General features: G+C 34.8%; 2 protein-coding genes and 1 pseudogene across 4 annotated transcripts in view; 1 reads left to right on the top strand and 2 right to left on the bottom strand.

Moving 5' to 3' along the window:
- Window positions 1-4,239, top strand: part of ftr85 (finTRIM family, member 85) — a 6,736-nt gene extending 2,497 nt beyond the window's left edge. Inside the window, exons 2-7 of one of the 3 annotated variants that reach the window (XM_016498209.1) lie at window positions 460-555; window positions 697-930; window positions 1,013-1,172; window positions 2,435-2,494; window positions 2,584-2,826; window positions 3,715-4,239. In XM_016498209.1, the coding sequence (XP_016353695.1) occupies window positions 460-555; window positions 697-930; window positions 1,013-1,172; window positions 2,435-2,494; window positions 2,584-2,826; window positions 3,715-4,004 (1,083 nt within the window). In that variant the 3' untranslated portion in view covers window positions 4,005-4,239. Of the gene's footprint in view, window positions 1-459; window positions 556-696; window positions 931-1,012; window positions 1,173-2,434; window positions 2,495-2,583; window positions 3,352-3,714 lie in introns of those variants that run through there. The other 2 variants (XM_016498200.1, XM_016498192.1) reach the window with 2 other exon arrangements.
- A 3,215-nt stretch (window positions 4,240-7,454) lies between these two features.
- LOC107697400 (transmembrane protein 205-like) lies at window positions 7,455-12,668 on the bottom strand. The gene is made up of 4 exons (XM_016498169.1): window positions 12,441-12,668; window positions 10,427-10,576; window positions 9,287-9,450; window positions 7,455-8,095 (listed from the first exon to the last, which is right to left on the bottom strand). The coding sequence occupies exons 2-4, from the start codon at window positions 10,524-10,526 to the stop codon at window positions 7,793-7,795; spliced, it is 567 nt and encodes a 188-aa protein (XP_016353655.1). The 5' UTR covers window positions 10,527-10,576; window positions 12,441-12,668; the 3' UTR covers window positions 7,455-7,792.
- Window positions 12,669-16,473: 3,805 nt separating this feature from the next.
- Window positions 16,474-22,387, bottom strand: part of LOC107697410 (delta(24)-sterol reductase-like) — a 9,214-nt pseudogene continuing 3,300 nt past the window's right edge.

Raw genomic sequence — 22,387 nt, 5'->3', positions numbered from 1 at the left:
TGGGGGGGGGGGGTGGTCACATCACTGCTTTTTTTTCCCTTAATAAATAATAATAATAATGATATATCCGGCTTTTTTGCTTCATTATGATACTACAGCTTCTGATTTGTAACTTTATGTCTAAAAAAAATATCAAAATGAATCTTAATCAGAAATGAAAACTCTTCACAAAAGAAATGTTGAAAAAATAAAATAGTATAATTAAAAATGGTACTTTTCGTCTCACAAGAACCGTGAAATAAATCAACTGGGAAACAACAAAAAGAAATCCAGTATAGAATGTGTAATGAAGGAGAAAAAAAACTGGATGACTGAAGGTTTGAAAGCCGAAACATGTTGGTATGTTTAAATGTATAATTCTAGTTTTTTTGTTTTGTTTTTCTCATCACATGTGCTGCTGTTTTTTTTTTTTTTTTCCAAAAAATACGTTTCTTCATGTATGTATCCTTTGGTCTGCAGCAAGAGCTTAAACAGTCACAGAGGCGATGCCAGCAGGTCATAAAGGAGCGTGAGACGGAGCTACAGGATCTGAGTCACGCCGTAATCTCTCTCAGGGTGAGTCTATTACTGACAGGAGGTGGAAAATCTTAATGGACATGTGGGATAGTGTGGGTTAACGTATGATCCTTCATTAGTAAGAGACCCAGAGAGGTTCTTGGACTCATCACTTCTCTGGTTCTGTATGTTGTCTAACAGAGCTCTGCCCAGGCAGCAGTGGAAGAGACAGAGAAGATCTTCAGTGAGCTGATTCAGTCCATTGAGGCACTGTGTTTTGAGGTGACAGAGATGATCAAAGCAAAGGAGCAGATGGAATTAGACGAGGCACATGGGTTTATGGAGAAACTAGAGCAGGAGATTGCAGAGTTCAAGAGGAGAGATGCTGAATACGACATGCTTGCACACCTTGATGATAAAACTCAGTTCCTGAAGGTGACGTCAGTGCTTCTGGGCACCAAAGTACATGTCATTTGTGATTTTGGTCTAAGAGAGTTTATTTCATTAAATTCCTCAGAGTTATGAAACACTGTGTAGTCAGCCGGAGTTGGTGACCTCTCCTGCAGTTCTAGTCAATCCGGACTTCTCTTTTGAGATGGTGTCAAGAAAACTCACATATCTGAGTGAGGACATTAAAGATCTGTGCCAGAAGAAATTGGAGAAATTATCAAAAAAAGGTAAGTCATCATATGAATATGTTTGGAATAGCATGCTAACTAAAAATTTCAGTGTAAAATGACCGTATATTCCAGGTTAATAATTACATTACTTTAATAGTAATTCCACAGTAGGACTTTTCTTGTGTCCAACTGGTTAATGACAGCTTTATAAAGTGAATTCACAGTAAACAAGAGCTGTAAATGACTGTTGTTAGCAGAATTCTGCTGTTGATTCGCAGTAATTCGGCAGAAAATAACCCAGCATGCATTTATTTCACAGTCATTTTTTGCCTACAGATTATAACTTTCTTAATGTATTCTTAATTTACTTAATACTGTAAATTATTTGCTTTGTACACTGATTGTGTATACAAAGCATTGCACAATCAGGCTCCTGAGTATATAAAAGACATGTTGTCTCCTTACCAATCACAATGTCATCTGCGCTCTTCCCAGAATTTGCTCTTAACTGTTCCACGGTCTCGTTTAAGGCATAGTGGAGATCACCTTTTAGCTCTTACACTTTGGAATACCTTGCCACTATTCATAAAGTCTTCGTCAACTATGGACATTTTTAAAAGGAACTTAAAGACTTTATTTCATCAGGCTTTTGCCGTTTGAGTGGGTCTGTTTAATGTGAGTGATTTCGTTGTACGATTTATATTGGTGTCATGGTATTGGTTTTGTATGTTGTTTTTTAGAGTTTTAATTAATCTCTGTGCAGCACTTTAGTCCATTCTTATGGTTTTGAAAGTGCTTTATAAATAAAAGTTGAGTTGAGTAAATTTGTGGCAATTTTTACAGTGAATTTCAATGTGATCAGTGAATCAGAATCTGATTCGTCATTATTGGATAATATTGCCAGTAGTATTTTTGATTTTACAAAATTAAATGATAAACCATTGAATTAAAAACTCTCTAATCAATAGTTCAATAAAACAAAGAAAAATAATCCTTATTTCCAAGATGTCAAATGGAAAGCACTCACATGTGAGGAGGTCATGTGACAATGTTTAATATATCGTTAAAACAATTAACATTAAATAATTTAAAATGCAAATATTTATTTTAGGTTTTCTAATGTCGCATACTCTTTTTTGAAATGTTTATGAAGTGTTTCACTTTCTATTTTTGAAGAACTGTCAGAATTCATACAGTATGCAATAAATACTTGCAAGTATTCCAAACACTATTAAACATTAAAAGAAATTGAAATAAATTAAAGTAAAATAAGTATGAATATTAAAAATGCCTGCACTGTTTATATTTGATCTTATTAGTGACAAACCTGAAGTTTATTCCTACCCCTGAACCTAAAATCAGAGAGCAGTTTTTGGAATGTGAGTAACACACACACACATGCAAACAACACAATCGACAACAGAATTACTGTGTATGTTAATCCATGTCTTGTGTCTCTGGATTTCAGATTCGGGTCCCCTGACTCTAGACCTGAACACGGCTCACAGAAACCTCAGCGTTTCCTCAGAGACTGGAGAGGTGACGTGCAGCAAAACCTCTCTGTCTGTTCCTGACCACCCAGAGAGGTTTGACAGCTATTACCAGGTCCTGTGCAGGGAGAGCGTGTCCGGCCGATGTTACTTCGAGGCAGAGTGGAGCGGGAAGGGTCCCGTGCACATTGCAGTGTCCTATGAGGACATCAGCAGGAAAGGAAAGAGCACCCTGTGTGCATTTGGACAAAACGCCCAGTCCTGGAGTCTGGTGTGCTCTGAGGATATGTATGCATTCTGGCACAATGGACGGGAAACTAAGATTTCCAAAATGCAGTGGGCTGGCAGGACTGGCGTTTATGTCGATTTCTCTGCAGGGATTTTGGCGTTTTACAGCATCACAGACTCAATGAATCTCATCCACATCATTCGGACTACATTTACTCAACCGCTCTATCCTAGCTTCAGGATTAACACCGGGTCTAGTATGAGACTTTGTTATCCACTTTAGTGGCATGAAATGGAGTTTATTCAGTTCCTGAGCAGTTATTAGAAATGTATGAAGTATTAGAGGATGGGTAATACTTTACAATAAGGTTCCATTGGTTAACATTAGTTAACTACATTAGTTCACTTCAACTAACAATAAAAATGCTTCTAAAGCTTATACAAGTCTTAGTTTATGTTAATTTCATCAATTACTAATATAATACTAAAATCAAAAGTTGTATCTGTTAAAATTATTTAATGGCCTGCGCTAACATGAACTAACAATTAACAGCTGTATTTTTATATTTGTATTTGTATATATCTGTATTTTAACGTAATACATACTGTAACAAATGCTCATTTTTAGTTAATGTTGTTAACTAATGGGACCTTATTGTAAAGTTTCACATAAAGGACCAACACACTCTCATTGCAATTCATTCGCAAGAATTATTTTTAGTTTTGGCTAATTGGTGGCTAATTCATTTGTATGTTTTCATATGATCTGCTTATGTCCCACTGATAGGGTTGGGGGCAGACCTTCATGGTTAGGTTAGTGTTTTTTGTTTTTTTTTAAATCGCGTGTTTCTGTACATATCACAACATACAAATTCGGAAAGGAAAGAGCACCCTGTGTGCATTTGGACAAAACGCCCAGTCCTGGAGTCTGGTGTGCTCTGAGGATATGTATGCATTCTGGCACAATGGACGGGAAACTAAGATTTCCAAAATGCAGTGGGCTGGCAGGACTGGCGTTTATGTCGATTTCTCTGCAGGGATTTTGGCGTTTTACAGCATCACAGACTCAATGAATCTCATCCACATCATTCGGACTACATTTACTCAACCGCTCTATCCTAGCTTCAGGATTAACACCGGGTCTAGTATGAGACTTTGTTATCCACTTTAGTGGCATGAAATGGAGTTTATTCAGTTCCTGAGCAGTTATTAGAAATGTATGAAGTATTAGAGGATGGGTAATACTTTACAATAAGGTTCCATTGGTTAACATTAGTTAACTACATTAGTTCACTTCAACTAACAATAAAAATGCTTCTAAAGCTTATACAAGTCTTAGTTTATGTTAATTTCATCAATTACTAATATAATACTAAAATCAAAAGTTGTATCTGTTAAAATTATTTAATGGCCTGCGCTAACATGAACTAACAATTAACAGCTGTATTTTTATATTTGTATTTGTATATATCTGTATTTTAACGTAATACATACTGTAACAAATGCTCATTTTTAGTTAATGTTGTTAACTAATGGGACCTTATTGTAAAGTTTCACATAAAGGACCAACACACTCTCATTGCAATTCATTCGCAAGAATTATTTTTAGTTTTGGCTAATTGGTGGCTAATTCATTTGTATGTTTTCATATGATCTGCTTATGTCCCACTGATAGGGTTGGGGGCAGACCTTCATGGTTAGGTTAGTGTTTTTTGTTTTGTTTTTTTTAAATCGTGTGTTTCTGTACATATCACAACATACAAATTCATACTATATCGCCACCATGTAAAGCAGTTACATTTTCTCTGTGAATATTAGATTTGGCTGGTTGTGCTAACTGTAAAAATGTTTTCTGGAACCTGGTATAGATAAAATACAACGATCAATTTTTTATTTATTTTTTTTTGGTATCTCTGTTAATGTTTTTGTATTCACCACCTTATCACTCAAAAATAAAGGGGGTTTTTGCAGCAATGCCATTAGAGAACCATTTTTGGTTCTCCAAACAACCTTTCAGTGAACAGATCTTAAAAGAATATTTATTTCCCCAAATCTAAAGAACCTTTTGTTCAGTGGAATGTTAAAGGTTCTTCATGGAACCATCAATTCCAGTAAAGAACCTTAATTTCAAGAGCGTAACCCTCACTGGTGGTCATAAATAGTGCGGTTAAATATCAGTCACAAACTGATGAATTTACCAATCATTTTCTGGAACCAGAACTATCTGTTTTATAAAATAAGTGCACCTATATTTACTAAATGTTCTTATTTTAGTGCTTTTGTAGTTGTTTGTAAATATATATTTGAATTATATGCCAGTAAAATATTTAACTCCAGTTCCAGAGTCTCCTTGACATTTAACATTCACAGTGCGAACCTGTTAATGAACAAAAAACATAAGAATCTTAACACAATTTTAAAATTTATTTGAAAAAAAAAAAACATTCAACCCATTTCCATACATTTCACAGCAGAACTGCAACAGCTTTACATTCATCACAAATTCAGACATTAGTCTTCATTCTTGAAGGCAATGTGTAATTTCTGCACAAATGGAATTGCAAAAATAACTGTTTTCAAACAGATTGCCCAAACATCCCTAATCTGTTACTGGTCAAACAGACAAATAGATAACAGTCATTCACACAATAGATGAACCAATGTTGCTGTGTCAGGCTGGTTGCTTTTCACATTAACGTTCACTGTGCTGTTTAATATAAAAAAACACATACTTCAGCTTTACTTAAAGTGATGCAGTATAAATTGCAATTTCCTTTTATTCAGGCAGAAAACCTGATAATGCTACATTTTCTTCATCTACTACTTCATTTACATACGCAGACAGGAATGAAATTTCAGCTAAAAATGAATGGAACTTTAATAACACAGTATTAAGCACAAATCTATGCATTTCATTCTATTGACCATATGTTTTACTAGATGACATTTTAAGTTAAATATAGTAAACATAACCATTAACAGAGGGTCCGTAGCTGCCGGTTCATTTGCATTGATAAAATATAGTCAATCCTCAATTACAGGGACAAACCTATAGCCTCACCAGCATCTTACTGGACACAGTCATAACAGTATTAAAACTGAAAGATATCTCTATGCAAGGCACTGTACTGTAACTGATATGAAGATACAAAAATATGATGGCCAGACAGCAGATTGTGTAAGGCGACTGAAAACAGAAGCTACATTCCAAAGTAAGGTGTCGCCATTATAACAATAGTGCTTTATATCTGAATACACACAATTTTATATGACTAACACATTAGTTAGGCACATCACATGTGTTTGACCAATGGCATGACTCTGCAACACACAATGTGTCATGTACACCCAGCAAGTCCGGTTTGTTGTTGCTTAACATCTGCAAAAGGCACAGTGTGCAAAAGCGGTCAAACAGGACATAAACTGGTTCGTGTTGAATCTCTCACAGCAAAGATCAACTTGATGGATTCAGATAGAGTACACCTGTAAATGTGTCTTACCAGCATATTTGCCACAATTTAAAATATTAAACTTAATTCATAACTCAGGCTGACATAACTATATGTGCAAAAGTTCGGGGTCGGTAAGATTTTTAATGTTTTTTGAAACATCTTACGCTTAATAAGGCTGCATTTATTTGATTTAAAAATAAATATCTAAAATAAATGTATTCTCTTTTTATGCATTTAAAAATGTAATTTATTCCTGTGAAGGCAAAGCCGAAGGATTCAGTGTCACATGATCCTACAGAAATAATTCTAATATGCTGATTTGGTGCTAAAAAAAAAACATATCCATGTTGAAAGGAACTGTATTATTGAAAAAGTATTTTAGTGGAAACTGACAAAATTCTTCCAGAATTCTTTGATGAATAGAAAGTTCAAAAGAGCAGCATTTGTTTCAAACAGAAATCTTTTGTAACATTATAAATGCCACTTTGATCAATTGTGTCCTTGCTGAATAAAAACACTAATTTCTTAAAGAAAAAAAAAAACTTACTGACCACAAATTTCTGAACAGAAATATAGTATGAATAACAGTAGTAGCGTAAATAATATATATATATAAACACATTTAATATTAATTTTATACTTAATTAAAACAAATAATTTTATATTCTAATTTTTAATATATTAGGCACATATTAGACTATATTAGCTCTGAGTGGACAGTCACAGCTGTATCCAGTGCACTGATTAAATACTATATGCACTGTTAATCAGTATAAAAAAAAGAATGTGTTTGTGAGTCATTAAAAAATACTTGTATAACATGCATAATCACATTCTGTGGTGCAACTGGTGCTGGGTGCATTTAATTTAAGCTCTATTTCAACAAACAGCAACAGAATTCTAAATCTACAGCCAGATGAGAGCATAATTTGCATATTCATCCCTGTTCAAATGTGGAAGTGTACTTATAATGAGAGATTGTGCGCGAACATGTTGATACATTCAGACCCATTCCAGGAGAACAGGGTGAGGCTGGCCGTTGAAAGAGAAATCAAATAATTTGACTAATTTGTGACAGAGTGAGGTTGCCTTTGTTGAGAAAACAGAAAGTATGTGCCATAATTTCTAGAATGTCGAGAAAGGTTTTGAAAATGCCCCTTCCACTTCCCATTTTTGTTCATTTATACTCGCATATCAGTTTTTCCTCATTCCTCAACCATGCAAAGTGTAACATCTTATAATTTCAATATGCACAGCCATTATCTGTAACATTTACAAAAAAATCTCATCTATATCTTATCTATAAAAATCTCTATAAATCATATATCTAAACTAAAACTAGCACAACAAAGATTAAAAAAGACAATCCGTAACAATAATAACCAGATTTGTCAGGAGGTAATCCAGTATCTGAGAGCAGGTCATCGCTGCCGGAGTCACACAGACGTTAACCAAGGGTTTGCATTGCATTGTGGAAGTATAACTCCACTATGTTGCAGGAAGGTCATCAGAGGGTGGTGAGGTTTTCTGCCAGGTAATATAGGCTGTATCCATTACATACGATACAGCAGAGGTTACAAAGGGAGGACAGCAGGTGATACAGCCACAGCCGACCACTCAGCTTTTTATACTTGGGATCTGTCTGGCAGAGCTTGGCATATGCTTCCCGATTGGATGAGAGTCCGATGTCCTGACCCAATCCACAGGCCTGCTCAATCAGGTGCATGTCTGCCATGATTCCCGAGGTCATCTGACCAAACCACTGGGCATTCACTGCCGCCACGGTCACACAGACGAAAAAAATGAAGATCTGGGGGAAAAAACAGAAAGCTGGTGGAATCAAGAGAGTCTGTTACCTTACATAAAGGTTAAAAGGTTAGTTCACAAGTATAGGATATAGGATATACTAGCTTTGTGTGAGAAACAGTTCACCTAATAGTTAATCTAAAAATTTGCTGAAAATGTACTCACACTCAGGCCGTCCAAGATGTAGTTGAGTTTGTTTCTTTCTCGGAACAGATTTGGAGAAATTAAGCATTACATCACTTGCTCACCAATGGATCCTCTGCAGTGAATGGGTGCCGTCAGAATGAGAGTCCAAACATCTGATTTAAAACATCACTATAATCCACAAGTAATCCACACCCCTCCAAATAGCGTTGTCCTCTCATATCAAAATCCACTAACATATTAATTTAAAACTGTTTTGGCTTGTAAACGGTGCTTGATCTGTGCATATTTCTCTCCTGATTCAGACGAGGCAACTTTTTCACTGGAGAAAGCAGGATTATGGATAGAGGACTCATATTTTGGCTGGAAGCAATGGTTTGAAGTTAAAAATGTCTTAATGATGAATTAGTTTCTTACAAACATGCAGCTTTTCACTGCACAATACATTAATTGATAGACTAGTCATGTGGATTACTTGTGGATTATTGTGATGTTTTTATCAGCTGTTTGGACTCTCATTCTGACGGCACCCATTCACTGCAGAGGACCCATTGGTGAGCAAGTAATGTAATGCTACATTTCTCCAAATCGGTTCCAATGAAGTAACAAACTCATTTATATCTTGGACAGCCTGAGAATGAGTACATTTTCAGCCAATTTTAATTTTTAGGCGAACTATTCCTATAACGTGCACATTCATGAGAGAACTAAAAATGCTCAATTCATGAATAAATCTTTCTTTTGAATCTGATTTTAGTCAGAGAATGAGTTGATCCAACAAAACCACTGATTTATTCATAATTCAAACTGATCCAGTCCTCAAGTTCAAGCCAAAGATTCAGTCACATTGGTTTTCAGCTCACCTAAAGCTAAAGGAATTGTCAGATAATAATACAAATTTGGAGCTCTATTTTTTCAAAATATCTCCTTTTTTGTTCCACAGAAGAATAGAAATTCTACAGGTTTGGAATGACATGATAGTCATCATTTTTGCGTGAACTATTCAAATAACATCTTTTCAGAATATCTGGGAACATTATGTTCTGAATACCTGGAAGGCCTCTTTGTCATTGAGCATGTTGCTAGGATGGTACATGGCAAAGATTGTGAGGTTGAAGAAAGCGCAGGCTGAGCCGATGTGCAGGTATAACGGGAAGAGCCGGCTCTTGATGAAGCCAAACGTGTGTCGGTTTAGATGGCTGTCCATTACAAAGCCTGAACAAAAAAATTAAATTAAGTTAACCTTAAGCATATCATAAACCTTGTTTATAACAGAATACTGTACTAGTTTCATGTATAAAACTATCCTCGTTAAAAAAAAAAAAGTACACTTCAGCATACTTTTAAAAATAGTACTTGTTATGGAAATAATATACCTTGAAAGAATATGCCTGAGTGCAAACTGAATCTAAGGTCTTCAGACACTTATCTGCAATTTACAATTAAATAAAAATATATAATAGTTCAAATTTATTTTAAATGCAATTGGTTAGAGTGCTAAAGTGTTAGAGTGCATTGTTGACCAACTTAAGTACATCTTTATGTGTAATTACTTCTATTGTCTTTGATATATGGTTAAAGTGTACTGCCGAATATACAAACAAGCATTTACGGTAAACTAAAATATAATTTATTTAGTAACTTTCAGGAGGGTGTACTCATTTTTGCAACACAACACTGTATCACTTTGATAAGAAAATGGTATTTTCTTGAATAATTTTAACATTCTTCTTTGGTAACTGATCAAGCAGACTTGCTGGAATATTAGATCTCTAAAAAAAACATAACATGTCTTCTAAGCAAAGAGTAATTGCTGAATTTGTTAAGTTTCAGAGGGGGTGTACTCATTTATGCTGTGCACTGTAAATATGAACGATAAATGTAATATACAGTTAAAATTATAATGAAGTACTTGTGCTTTAGTATGTTAGTTAACACATCTAAAAAAAAGTGTATTTCTTTAAAGAATGACAAAAGATAAAACATAATGATTTATATTATACTTTAAAGTAAAAGTGTACTCTCTTTAAGTGGCCTTTCATTAATATTATATTACCTGCAAGTACAGATTTTTTTTTTTTTAAATAACTTTCTTAAATATACTTTAAGATTTGAAGTAGCCTACACTAAAATCATTCTATTAATGATCTATCATCAATGAAATGCAATGAAAAACCGTGACCACACCTACCTGATATGAAGGTGACCCATATCTGCATTCCCCAGAAGGTGGAGAGAAACATGAGGTGAAGGAGTTTGGAGGTGACGGGAGGCTCTCTGTCTGTAGACATTGTGACAGGCACGCTATCGTCTTTCACCTCCCTCACTCACTGTCACTATGCTGTTTAAAGGTGTGACACAAAAATGCCATCTGCCTTATTGTTCTTACATCACACAAGGTTTATGCAAGACTCAGAGGTCATAACAGTTTTAATATGTTAAACAAGTCTTAAGACATTTACTTTATGCACACTACAAAACACACCCTGCAGTAATAAACAAAAGAGGTGGAGGCGATCACCTTTCACCCACATGACTAACAGGGCATACCATAATGGAACAAGCAAAAAAAAAATAAAATCTGCCACCTAATATAAATCATATCAGGCACTCTGACTACAAACTATTGTGTGGTGGTAGCAAAGCAACAAGACAAATGGAAAATACACTGAAAAGGTAAAAGCAATTTTTAAAAAAAGTATTGTTCAACCCCCGCCCAAAAAAGAAAATTCTGTCACTGAATGACAACCCCAGTCATGGTTGCCAGATCTGAGCAAAAAAAAAAAACTAGCCCAATGGCCAATCAAAACTAGCCCAAACATCAAAACTAAAAATATGCAGCTTCCATGTCTAAAATATACATTTTACAGTCACTGTTACACATTACACACATCATTATATATACAAAATCACTATATAGGCTAGTAGTAATCATAAAAACAGACTATTAAAAAAAAGAGCTCACAAGAGCTCAAAGACTACTACCAATTCACCTTCCTCACATCAAAATCTCCTTAGTCTGCCTCGTCGTCAGGCACAGAAATCCACATAAAATGGATTAAATATTTCAATACGAGCATTTAAGTTAATTATAATTTATGCAGTGTGTAAAACCTTTAACTCGCGGGAAAAAAAGGGGGCTTGGCAACCTTGACACCAGTCACCATTCACTTCCATTGTAAGGAAAAATATGCCTATAAAGTGAAAGATGACAGAGGCTGTCAATCTAAACTAGTATGTTTTGTGTTCCACAGAAAAAGTCATACAAGACATAGGGGTATATAACAAATGTTCATTTTTGGGTAAACTGTCGCTTTAAGAATGGTAAGCGTGAATGCAGTAGTCTAGCACTTATTCGGTGCGTTCCTTGACGGAATGAAGGATTTCGAAGGGTACAACTGATGGACACTTCGGGCTCCCATGATCCTTTGCGCAGATTCTTTGAATGATGACGGCGCCTCCGTGTGTGCACGTGATGATGACGCAGAAGGGCACTTCAAGAAACAGTTGTTTGGTCCCCTACACCCTTCACCCCTTCGAAGCTCTCACTCCGTAGGGTAAACTGCTAATACGAGATTTGAAAAGGGAGAAAAAAAAAGTTCGGCAAAATGCGGGATCGAACCCGGGTCGATCGCGTCAAAAAGCCATGAGCACGCACTTATCCATCTGCGCCACTGGAGCTGATGTTTCACAGTCACCTTTAGTCTTTGCAACTTCAGGGATCTTATCTATGCACAATCAGCTTGTAACACTCCAAAGAGAAAGGAAATCTTGAAATCGCATCATATGACCCCTTTAAGGGATTAGGGCATAGGGATGAGCTCTTCCGAATGGAACGCAGGGATTGTGCAGGGAGAAAACAGGCTGATTCGCTATGTCCAGAATGTGGGCTGTGTCTCAAAACCTACTGGGCTGCCTACCTATACTGCATCTTTGGCTCCTTTTAAGTAAGCACGCGCCTGTAATGCCGCCAATAGTGCTGTCTATATAGGCGGCTCACTAGTTGTTGAGACACAGCCACGGTGTACAAACCTCCAAAGTTTAAGATTAAGCACAGCGACTCTCTCCAACAGAGGAAAGTCCTTTGCTGTTTGAACTGGCACCAAAGTACAAGACAGAGCACTCGTGTGAAAGCTACACCTAGATTATGAAAGACTGGATATCATTACTACTACATGCTGTCACCATGATGTCGATCTACTTACCGGACGATCACCCGTGACTGTGTAAATCGTCGGTGGACGGTTGCGCGTCACGGCCAGTAGCAACACCATAAATGTACGATAAAGGAGGAACCGGTATGCAGCGGCGGTAGCTCTCGGACTGGGTCAGACCGGTGGGCGGGGTTTATGCGTACTCGGCGATCAAAGCAGGTTTGGTGGTTTGTGGATGTTGTCGCTATTGTTGGGCGTGGTTTTGTATACTGATGGGCGTGCTTTATGTAGACGGGTTTTCTTGATTACGGTAATTATTGATGAAAGAAAACGTGTCTCTTGTACATTTATAAACACACACACACACGCACGTTTAAGCGTTTAATTTTCTAAATAAGGAACAAAAGACATGTATTGTTTTATATAAAGCTAGTTATAAAAACAAGGCATATGATCTAACCCTAACCCATCTAACCCGAACCTGTCCCAATATTTATTCACACCCATTAAATACGGACCGTTTCCATGTCTGTATTTAATGGGTGTGAATGGACAAAATCAGTGATAATAATATAAAGTAGAAGAAGAACGGAAGTTATATATATATATATATTTATTTATTTAGTCATTTATCAGACGCTTTTATCCAAAGCGACTTACAAATGAGGACAACAGAAGCAATCAATTATAGTATTAAAACAACTAAAAACAGATCCAAAACTAAAAGCTACAACTTTATAAATACTACTTATACACATTTTAAAAATAAAGAGATTAAATAAAAATGACAAATGCATACAACAAAATTTCAAAACTTAACATTTAAATGAAAAACAAAAAAATAAAGCTAAAAACAATTCAAAATATTAAAGAACAAAAGGTATAAGAGTATAATAATGATTCTAACATAACACTAAGCCAAACACCAAAAAACCAACTACATTATATGTGTATGTACAACCACACACACATACTGTACTGCACATACACATACTGTATATATACATACACATTTATAAATTCAATATATATATATTTTCATTTCAATTATTTTGTTGAAGTATTAAAATAACTCAAATTAAATAAAACTAAAAACTTAATAAAAGACCTATACAGACAGAATTGTGAAAAATGGAGACTTTTGAGGGTGGTTCTAGAGATTTTCTGAGGGAGGGGTTTGGCAACACTGGTCTTTACACTCTTTGGTCTTACCACGAGGAGGCCTTCACGCGACGGCTGCCACTATTTCTTTACACTGTTTTCTGCTGGCGCTTGAACACACTTTCCTTATTTTCTCCGCAGCAAATGGCCAAGCAAGCGCAGACACTGACAAGATACGTGATATATATATATATAGAATTCCATAAATTAACCAAGAAAAAAAGACACTTTTTACCTGTGTCCCAAATACTTGTCAAAAATATTGTGTTTTACAATGTGTTTTACTTGTTTACTACTACTACTAGTACTACTACTTGAATAATCACTAATGATAGTAACATAATAATAATAATATACTTTGTGTGTGTGTAATAACAACATTACTGTTTTTTTTATCAAATAAATGCAGCCTTGATGAGCATAAGGCACTTCTTTAAAAATAAATAAATGTAAACATTTCAATGTAAGGTTTGGGATTTCTTTCAAAGTATATTATTTTATTAATTTCATTAATAATTATATTAGTAGTAGTAGTAGTAGTAGTACAATAAGTAAACCACTTGATTATTTTTTGACAAATATTTACATAATTTTTGTACACATTTGACGTTAGCAGTTGCTTGCCACAACAAAGGACCAGTTAGCTGATAAAGTCCTTAATTATAGCTGTTCTGACTGTAAATAAACACAGCATTCACTCTCACTGTGGCTTTATATGGCATGTTCAAACTGGTGGATTAATTAGTGCTCAACATGTCATTGGTTTGCATTTAATGAGTGTGAATAAGCAAAGGACAGGTTTATTCTCTTGGGCGCTTTCTTCACTGTTGTCTCACTGCTTTGATGAACAATTGTTCAGGGCATAAGATTACAGCAATTACTATGTGCAACTAAATGAGAACAAAATCAGTGATTCCTAAAAAACTAGGAACTTCATGCAAACATCTGTGAGTGGGTTTGTAAATGTGTGTAGAAAAGATACCTTAGGCCAAGCTTGCATGATGCAGATGCTGCAATAAATGAATTCCAACAAGTTTAGCTATAGTAATAATTATAATTATAATTCTATATATCACAGATTTGTATGATAGCTTAGTTTTTGGCAGGATAATGATATAACAGCTTATTACAATATATTATCTAGGTGATACACAAAACTCTCTATTGTCTATGGGGATTCTTTGGCAGCTTTGGTGGAAAAGAGACAGAAGTCAAAGGGAAAATGACCATCTTTGCATTCAGACACTCAGTATTTCCCTTATATCAACAGTAACTGAACACACTCAGCACAAAACACGTATCTCTAACCCTTCAAACTCAAGGAACCTACAGCACAGTAACCAAGAGTAACAAATTTCATTTTGTGAAATCATTTGCTTGTGCTATAGTTCTATAAAATAAATGCCTCTGGAAGGGCAACAAACATGACTTTACACCTTTAATTTGCATCACACTTAATAATAATTTATGCATTTAGTAGACACTTTTATCCAAGGCAACTTACAGTGCTATATATATATATATATATATATATATATATGCTGTAAGAAAGAATCCTTAAGAGTTTTTCAATCATTTATGTACATTTTGATGATTGATAATAAATATTAGTTAAGATTTGTATGGTTAACTTTTAGGGAATATTGATAAGGTTGCCAAAAATAGAAAACCAAAAAGAGAAAAATGTTCTCTTGAAGCAAGGATGTCAATTAATATGACATGGAAATGATTGCTGAACAAGGTATTATCATAATGTGCCTGCATCACGTTACAGGGAGAGACTGGGAGGCGTTAATGTTCAAATGGAGCAGATGGATGATTGTTTTTTATAGCATATGTTCCTCAGCCATGAATCCACTCCAACCCAACCATTACACTTTAAGCACCACCATAAAAAGCAGGAAAACTCTCCAAAAGCTCCATTATTAGAGATTCATTGAAGATTTTTATGATGATCAAAGCCAAATTCACTGTTATTGACAGCACAGCAGTCTGTAGACGAGTTCAATTATTCATTTTAATGGGTTTGTAGAGACTGCTAACTACACTGAAAATACAAATACAGAAATATATTGTGAACACAGTATAAAAGGGCAAAAACAAGTTCAGAAGGCCACAGATATGAATACTGTTATTGTTTTGTTTATAGACCTAAAATATCCTAATCTACATGTAATCAACAATAACTGTACTAATGACAAAAGTAAATCCATAATTAGAACAAATATATGTACTTTAGAATAAAAAGTGGTACGTTACAGGTCAAAAACAAATACTATTTGTATTTTATTTAAAACTATTTGTACTAATTTGTGCCAGGCTTACATAAAGAAGTGCTCTAATGATTTTAGTAGATAAAATATCCCTTTGTATACACCTCCAAAATAAATCACTGTGTTAGATATTAAGACATTTTGTGTTGAGGTAGACAACATTCACAATGTAGGAAAATAGAGAATATCTTCTTAAATATATATTTTTTTTAAATAATCATTGGTAACTCTTTTATTAAAACTTTTTTTTTTATAGATATAATGCTTAACAGATCATTGGTCAACATACTCTGAGATAGTTTCATTTATAGTTTATATTTATTCACATCTGAATGCACATAAACTGTCTGTTAAGCAGTATATATTGTTTTAATGAATCTAATCACGTGTTAAACCTTAGGAATAATAAGGGCCTTTACTTTTTGGCTTAAAGGGATCATATGATTCGATTTCAATTTTTCATTTCTCTTTGGAGTGTTACAACTGGATAGCTGGCCAATCAGAGCACACCTCGCTTTTCAGACCGATGAGCTTTGTAAAAATCGACACGTTTCAGAAAGGCGGGGCATAGAGGAGAAACAATAATGTACAGTATGTGGAAAATAATGTGTTTTTTTAACCTTAAACCGCATAAACACATTTCATTACACCAAATACACAAAATAATGTTCTTTTTAGCAGCATCATATGACCCCTTTAAACATAGACGTATGACAAGGGGGTTGAAAATTTAGCTGGTGCTCCTTCGTAAAATAAAAGTATTTGTCCTTTAAGTGCATCTGCCCCAATATGCTAATTTACTTTAACAAAGGGGTTGTACAGTTTTTTTCAGCTGTTCTACTGGGCATCTTTCAGGTTTGGTTGGATTCAGTGTCTTGCGGACTTGCAGATTTTGTCATAGACTTCAGGAAATGCATTTTCACAGTTGAGTTGCTTTCTCAGTTTATGATACAATGTGCCATCGAACATCTCCCAGAATTCCTGTCGTTCCATGTATACATCAGCATACAGCATCTGGAATCTAGAAATGGAAGGAAGGACTTGTGTTATACAATACTCTACAGTATTACTTCAACTATTACATTTTAAAGACCTTTTTCCACAGACAATTTTACTGAATTCTATAAACCGGTTGTTGAACTTTGGCCTAATTTTTATAAACATGGTTCTACCAAACAGTGGAAAGGTGAAAAGAGATAACAGACCCATGAACATCTCTGACAAAATTCTCTAGCTGCCGTGTGGATGATCTGGCCTCAAAGTGTTTGACTTTGGGCTCCCCATACGCTCCGATATCAACATACAGTTCATCTTCATCTCCTTTAGGATGCACCATTCCTGGCTGGTTGGGGAGCATGAAGGGACAAAGCCACAGAGGATACACCTACAACACACATATAACATCAACAAATCAATGCACTAACTGTAGTACATCCAATCACTTCCAAGCTTTTATCATATACTAGCATTCAAAATTTAGGGCTGGTATGTTTTTAAAGTGTTCTGCTGATTTGCTGCTCAAGAAACATTTCTTATTGTTATCAAACTTGAGAAAAGTTGTGCTACTTAATATTTTTGTGGAAACCATGATACATTTTTTTTAGGGGATTCTTTGATGAATAGAAAGTTAAAAAACAGCATTTATTTAAAATATAAATCTTTTGAAACATTATTAATGTGTTTGCTGTCACTTTTGATCACTTTAATGCATCCTTTGATCACGCATCCTGAATAAAATGAATACTTTCTTATATATTACATATATTCATATCAACATACAGTTCATCTTCATCTCCTTTAGGATGCACCATTCCTGGCTGGTTGGGGAGCATGAAGGGACAAAGCCACAGAGGATACACCTACAACACACATATAACATCAACAAATCAATGCACTAACTGTAGTACATCCAATCACTTCCAAGCTTTTATCATATACTAGCATTCAAAATTTAGGGCTGGTATGTTTTTAAAGTGTTCTGCTGATTTGCTGCTCAAGAAACATTTCTTATTGTTATCAAACTTGAGAAAAGTTGTGCTACTTAATATTTTTGTGGAAACCATGATACATTTTTTTTAGGGGATTCTTTGATGAATAGAAAGTTAAAAAACAGCATTTATTTCAAATATAAATCTTTTGAAACATTATTAATGTGTTTGCTGTCACTTTTGATCACTTTAATGCATCCTTTGATCACGCATCCTGAATAAAACGAATACTTTCTTATATATTACATATATTCTTATTCTTATATATGTGACCCCGGACCACAAAACCTGTCTTGACTCTTAAGTCGCTGGGGTATATTTTTAGCAATACCCAAAAAAACATTGTATGGGTCAAAATTATCGATTTTTCTTTTATGCCAAAAATCATTAGGATATTAAGTAAAGATCATGTTCCGTGAAGATATTTTGTAAATTTCCTACTGTAAATATATTAAAACTTAATTTTTGATTAGTAATATGCATTGCTAAGAACTTCATTTGGACAGCTTTAAAGGCGATTTTCTCAATATTTAGATTTTTTTTTGCATCCTCAGATTCCAGATTTTCGAATAGTTGTATCTCGGCCAAATATTGTCCTATCCTAACAAACCATACAACAATGGAAAGCTTATTAATTCAGCTTTCAGATTATGTATAAATCTCTATTTCGAAAAATTGACCCTTATGACTGGTTTTGTGATCCAGGGTCACATATTAGCTATCGATTCTCACCTAATATATGTATATTTGTGTGCGTGTTTGGATGTCTCACATGTATGTCCTCGTGGAAGCGTAGGATGGAGGTCTTGATGTGTTTCATTGGGACCAGCATGTCCTGCACCACATGGTGCTGCTCGTACAGTTTGCGGATGGTCTCTCCCTGAGTGAGCTTCAGCAGGGAGATCTTAGGAGGAACCATCCAGCCAAACACATACCTGAACAACGGGTTATTCCCAAACGGAATGATGTCCTGAAAAACAGACAACAAGGAATGGTGGATGGAAATAAGATGGAAAATATCCATAACAGATGAAACGGTAAAGGAGAACAAGATTTAGAATAAGAAGACAGAAAAGAAATGACCAATCGATATCAGAAAAGTCATGTTTGAAAGTCAAGATACTCCTGACCTTGTCCATTTCAGCTTTAGCTGCATAATTTATGTAATGTTAGACTAGTGCTGCCAATCAACAGACAAGACACACTTCCTGTAGCTAATGGACAGCTTTAGTGGATATAATGCATCGAAACTGTGTGAGTATGTTTGAGAGTGACAGAGAAGGTTTAAGAGAGAGAGAGAGCGATGGCTTGATTAAGATGGATGAGAAGAATAATGGTCCTTCCTCAAACTACGCATTATGGGACAACTGGAAAATCCTATAGCTAATGGAATCATAGAGGAGGAAGTGCATGTCTCAAACTCTTGATAAACTTTAGGTGTACACTACAAACCCAAAGCCAAATTGAAAGTTAAAACTTGTAACAGGCTTTCTCAATAAGAGTCTGATATTAATAATATAAGATACAATCCCTACAGATCCAATCATAATACAGCACCAATCGTACAGCAAATATTATGTTAGCATAACTGTGGAGAAAGTCTGCCAAAAATCATACTTGCATATACTAAACTCCTCACATTACATTGGACTTGAATAAATAACATGGTTGTATTATGGGATACTCGTTGAGACCTGAAAAATAAAACGAATAAAGGAATAATAAAAAGAAATGTTTACAATTCTATACATTTAGAATAATGGATGCAAAAATTATAATACACAGGTACATATAGAGCGGTCCCAAAAGGTATTTAGACATTTGAGTTTTACTTAAAAATGAATAAATGTCATTGCATTATATAAAACAATATCAAACCAAGTGGCATCTATCTGAAAGAAATAAAGCAAATATTTTCAAGCAAAACATTTAGCAAGTTTGCTAGGTTTTAAATGATAAAACAATAAGATACATTGCCATTTAAAAGTGTGTTAAATTGATCAAAAGTGACAGTAAAGCCATTTTTAATGTTATAAAATTTCTGTTTCTAATAAATTATGCTCTTTTGAACATTCTACTGACGGAAGAATCCTGAAAAATATGTATCAGCTTTGCCATCACAGGAATACATTACATATAAAATATACTAAATTTAAACAAAAAAAAATGTCATTTTAAACTGGAACATATATTTCACAATTACTTTGCTTATTGTATTTTTGATAAAATAAACACAGCCTTGGTCAGCATTAGAAACTTTCTAAAAGCATTTTTAAAAAAATCACATAACCCCACATTTTTAAATGGTAGTGCATGTTGTTAAAAATGAAGAACTGTTGTGAATTAAGTTATTGTGATTCTCTACACCTACAGTTAATCTGTTAGGACAACTGTGTGAACTTGAGAAAAACTGACTTCATACAGCCACTAAAAATCACTGTGAGAGCAGTTGGCAAAAATTTTCTGCCAAAATGGCTTAGAAAAGTGACGGCAATATATGTGGGCATTACTAATATGTTTAGCTATTTATTTATTTTTTGTGTTTGTCAGAGTTTAAATGATTTAATAACCTATTTCTGTTATTATTATATTGTTGGTATTTCCTAAAAAAGAAGAAGAAGAAGAAGATCATTTGGTAATTTGTTGTTGAGTGCAATTTTCCAGAGCAATACTTGTAATTCCCAGAAGATGCTGAGGGTGTGTCTGTGGTAATAGTGCCTGAGAGGAATGTACTCCACTGCAACTCGGTTCTGCTTCAGGAAACCCTCCACATGCCGAAAGAACCATGGCTTGTAATAGTAACCTATACAGTTAGTCTAAAAGACAAAGGAAAAACAGAGAAAATTAACGGTATGATAATACAATGGTATTTAATTGTAAACGAACATGCACCAGGTCCATTGGGAAATTTGGACTCTTCAATGGCCGATGCCAATATTTAGAGAGCTAGCAAGTGGGCCATAGAAAACTTACTAAGTAAAAGCAATCAGATTTGCAGTACAGAACATTAATTATCACCTTCTCAGTCTCTGCATGATCTGTCATGGCACCCGTCATAATCACAGCCTCGTCCCGAGAGTACTGCAGTCCTTCCACAAACTGGTTCTCCTTATTGGCTGATTCCTCTGCAAACTTCTTGCAGATAGCATCCAGGCCACGCACAGGCTCGTAGCGAAGCTTCACCCATTTTCGAGCTGGGATTATCCGGATCTCTGCCGCAACCAGGAACCCGAGTACCGCAGGACCAGGGTACGGCATAGAACAGGTCAGAGTTTTCTTTCTGTGAGCAATAATTTTGTTTTAAAACATTTGTTTTAACTTGTCTGTGTGTGTGTGTGTTTTATATCATCTGTAATAAAGGACTCACCTCAGTGCAGCGGACCAGACTACCATCAGCCAACACCAGCTCAAAAGCCACACAAATGTGCTGAAACAGGCCGAAGATGTGAGATGAAGACTCAATGCCTGTTCCCATTACCAGCCCACCTGAACAGAACATGAGACAACCATGAGAGACAGTTTCTTGATGGGGAAGACCTCTATCACAATGAATGGCCAAAAATGCATTAATAATATACATCGATATACATTAATATTTAATATTACACTATATTCAAAGGTCTGTACAAAGGTTGTTTTTGTAATGTTTTTGAAAGAAGACTCAACAAGGCTGCATTTATTTGAAAAAAAAGAATACAGTAAAAACGGTACTGAACTGCTTTCTATTTTAATACATTTGAAATGTCATTTATTTCTGTGATGCAAAGCTGAATTTTCAGCATCATTACTCATAAATCATTCTAATATGCTGATTCGCTGCTCAAGAAACGTTTATTATTATCAATGCTGAAAACAGCTGTGACATAGAAAGTTTTACAGAACAGCATTCATTTGAAATAGAAATGTTTTTGTAACAATGTAAAGTCTTTACTGTCACAGTATTAATAAAAAAATTTTTTTAAAAATCTTGTTGACCTTTTGAATGAAACTGTACATTATATTGTACCTGAACTATATATTCTTTCATTTCATCTTGGCTCAAAACAAAGAACTACGGATAACATTTATATTTCTATAATATTTCTGTGATTTATGTTTCTATCAATAAATATTAAATAAACCTCAAAACTGGCGAAGTGACAAAAATGCACGTAACAGGTGATAAATGCAGTCAACACAATTTGTACAAAAGACTGGAACGAGATTCGAAGTGCACTATATACATTTTGGCAAATTTTGACGTTTATTACACATGTTAAATATCCTATAGTGCACTTAAAATGTCATTTCATTTTCTTCATTATAAAATATCATGTCATGTACATGTGGCCCAGACACCTATTTGTAACAAAATTAGCATGTTGCATTACTATGTGAAGATTATTTTAAATCTATGCATTGTGTTATGTTGTGTTATTTTTAGTTGGGAGCTGCTGTAAGTAAACATTTTTAACACCAAGAGGTTATTTTAACGTTAACATTACATTAAATAACTTAAAATATTTAATAGTTCTCCTTACAAACATTGTGCTTCTCAAGCTTTAAAAAAAAAAAAAAAAAAAAAGGTAAAAAAACC

Source organism: Sinocyclocheilus anshuiensis, unplaced genomic scaffold (assembly GCF_001515605.1).
Source record: "Sinocyclocheilus anshuiensis isolate Anshui unplaced genomic scaffold, SAMN03320099.WGS_v1.1 scaffold801, whole genome shotgun sequence".
Taxonomy (NCBI): Eukaryota; Metazoa; Chordata; class Actinopteri; order Cypriniformes; family Cyprinidae; genus Sinocyclocheilus; species Sinocyclocheilus anshuiensis.
This window is presented reverse-complemented; position numbering and strand designations above follow the sequence as displayed.

Bases quoted from the DNA above. Each gene is read 5' to 3' on its own strand.
- LOC107697400 (XM_016498169.1), bottom strand. From the start codon at position 10,526: ATGTCTACAGACAGAGAGCCTCCCGTCACCTCCAAACTCCTTCACCTC. The intron at 9,451-10,426 runs GTAGGTGTGGTC...TTTTTTGTTCAG, and splicing joins ATGGGTCACCTTCATATCAG to GCTTTGTAATGGACAGCCAT. The intron at 8,096-9,286 runs GTATTCAGAACA...TTTTTCCCCCAG, and splicing joins ATGACAAAGAGGCCTTCCAG to ATCTTCATTTTTTTCGTCTG.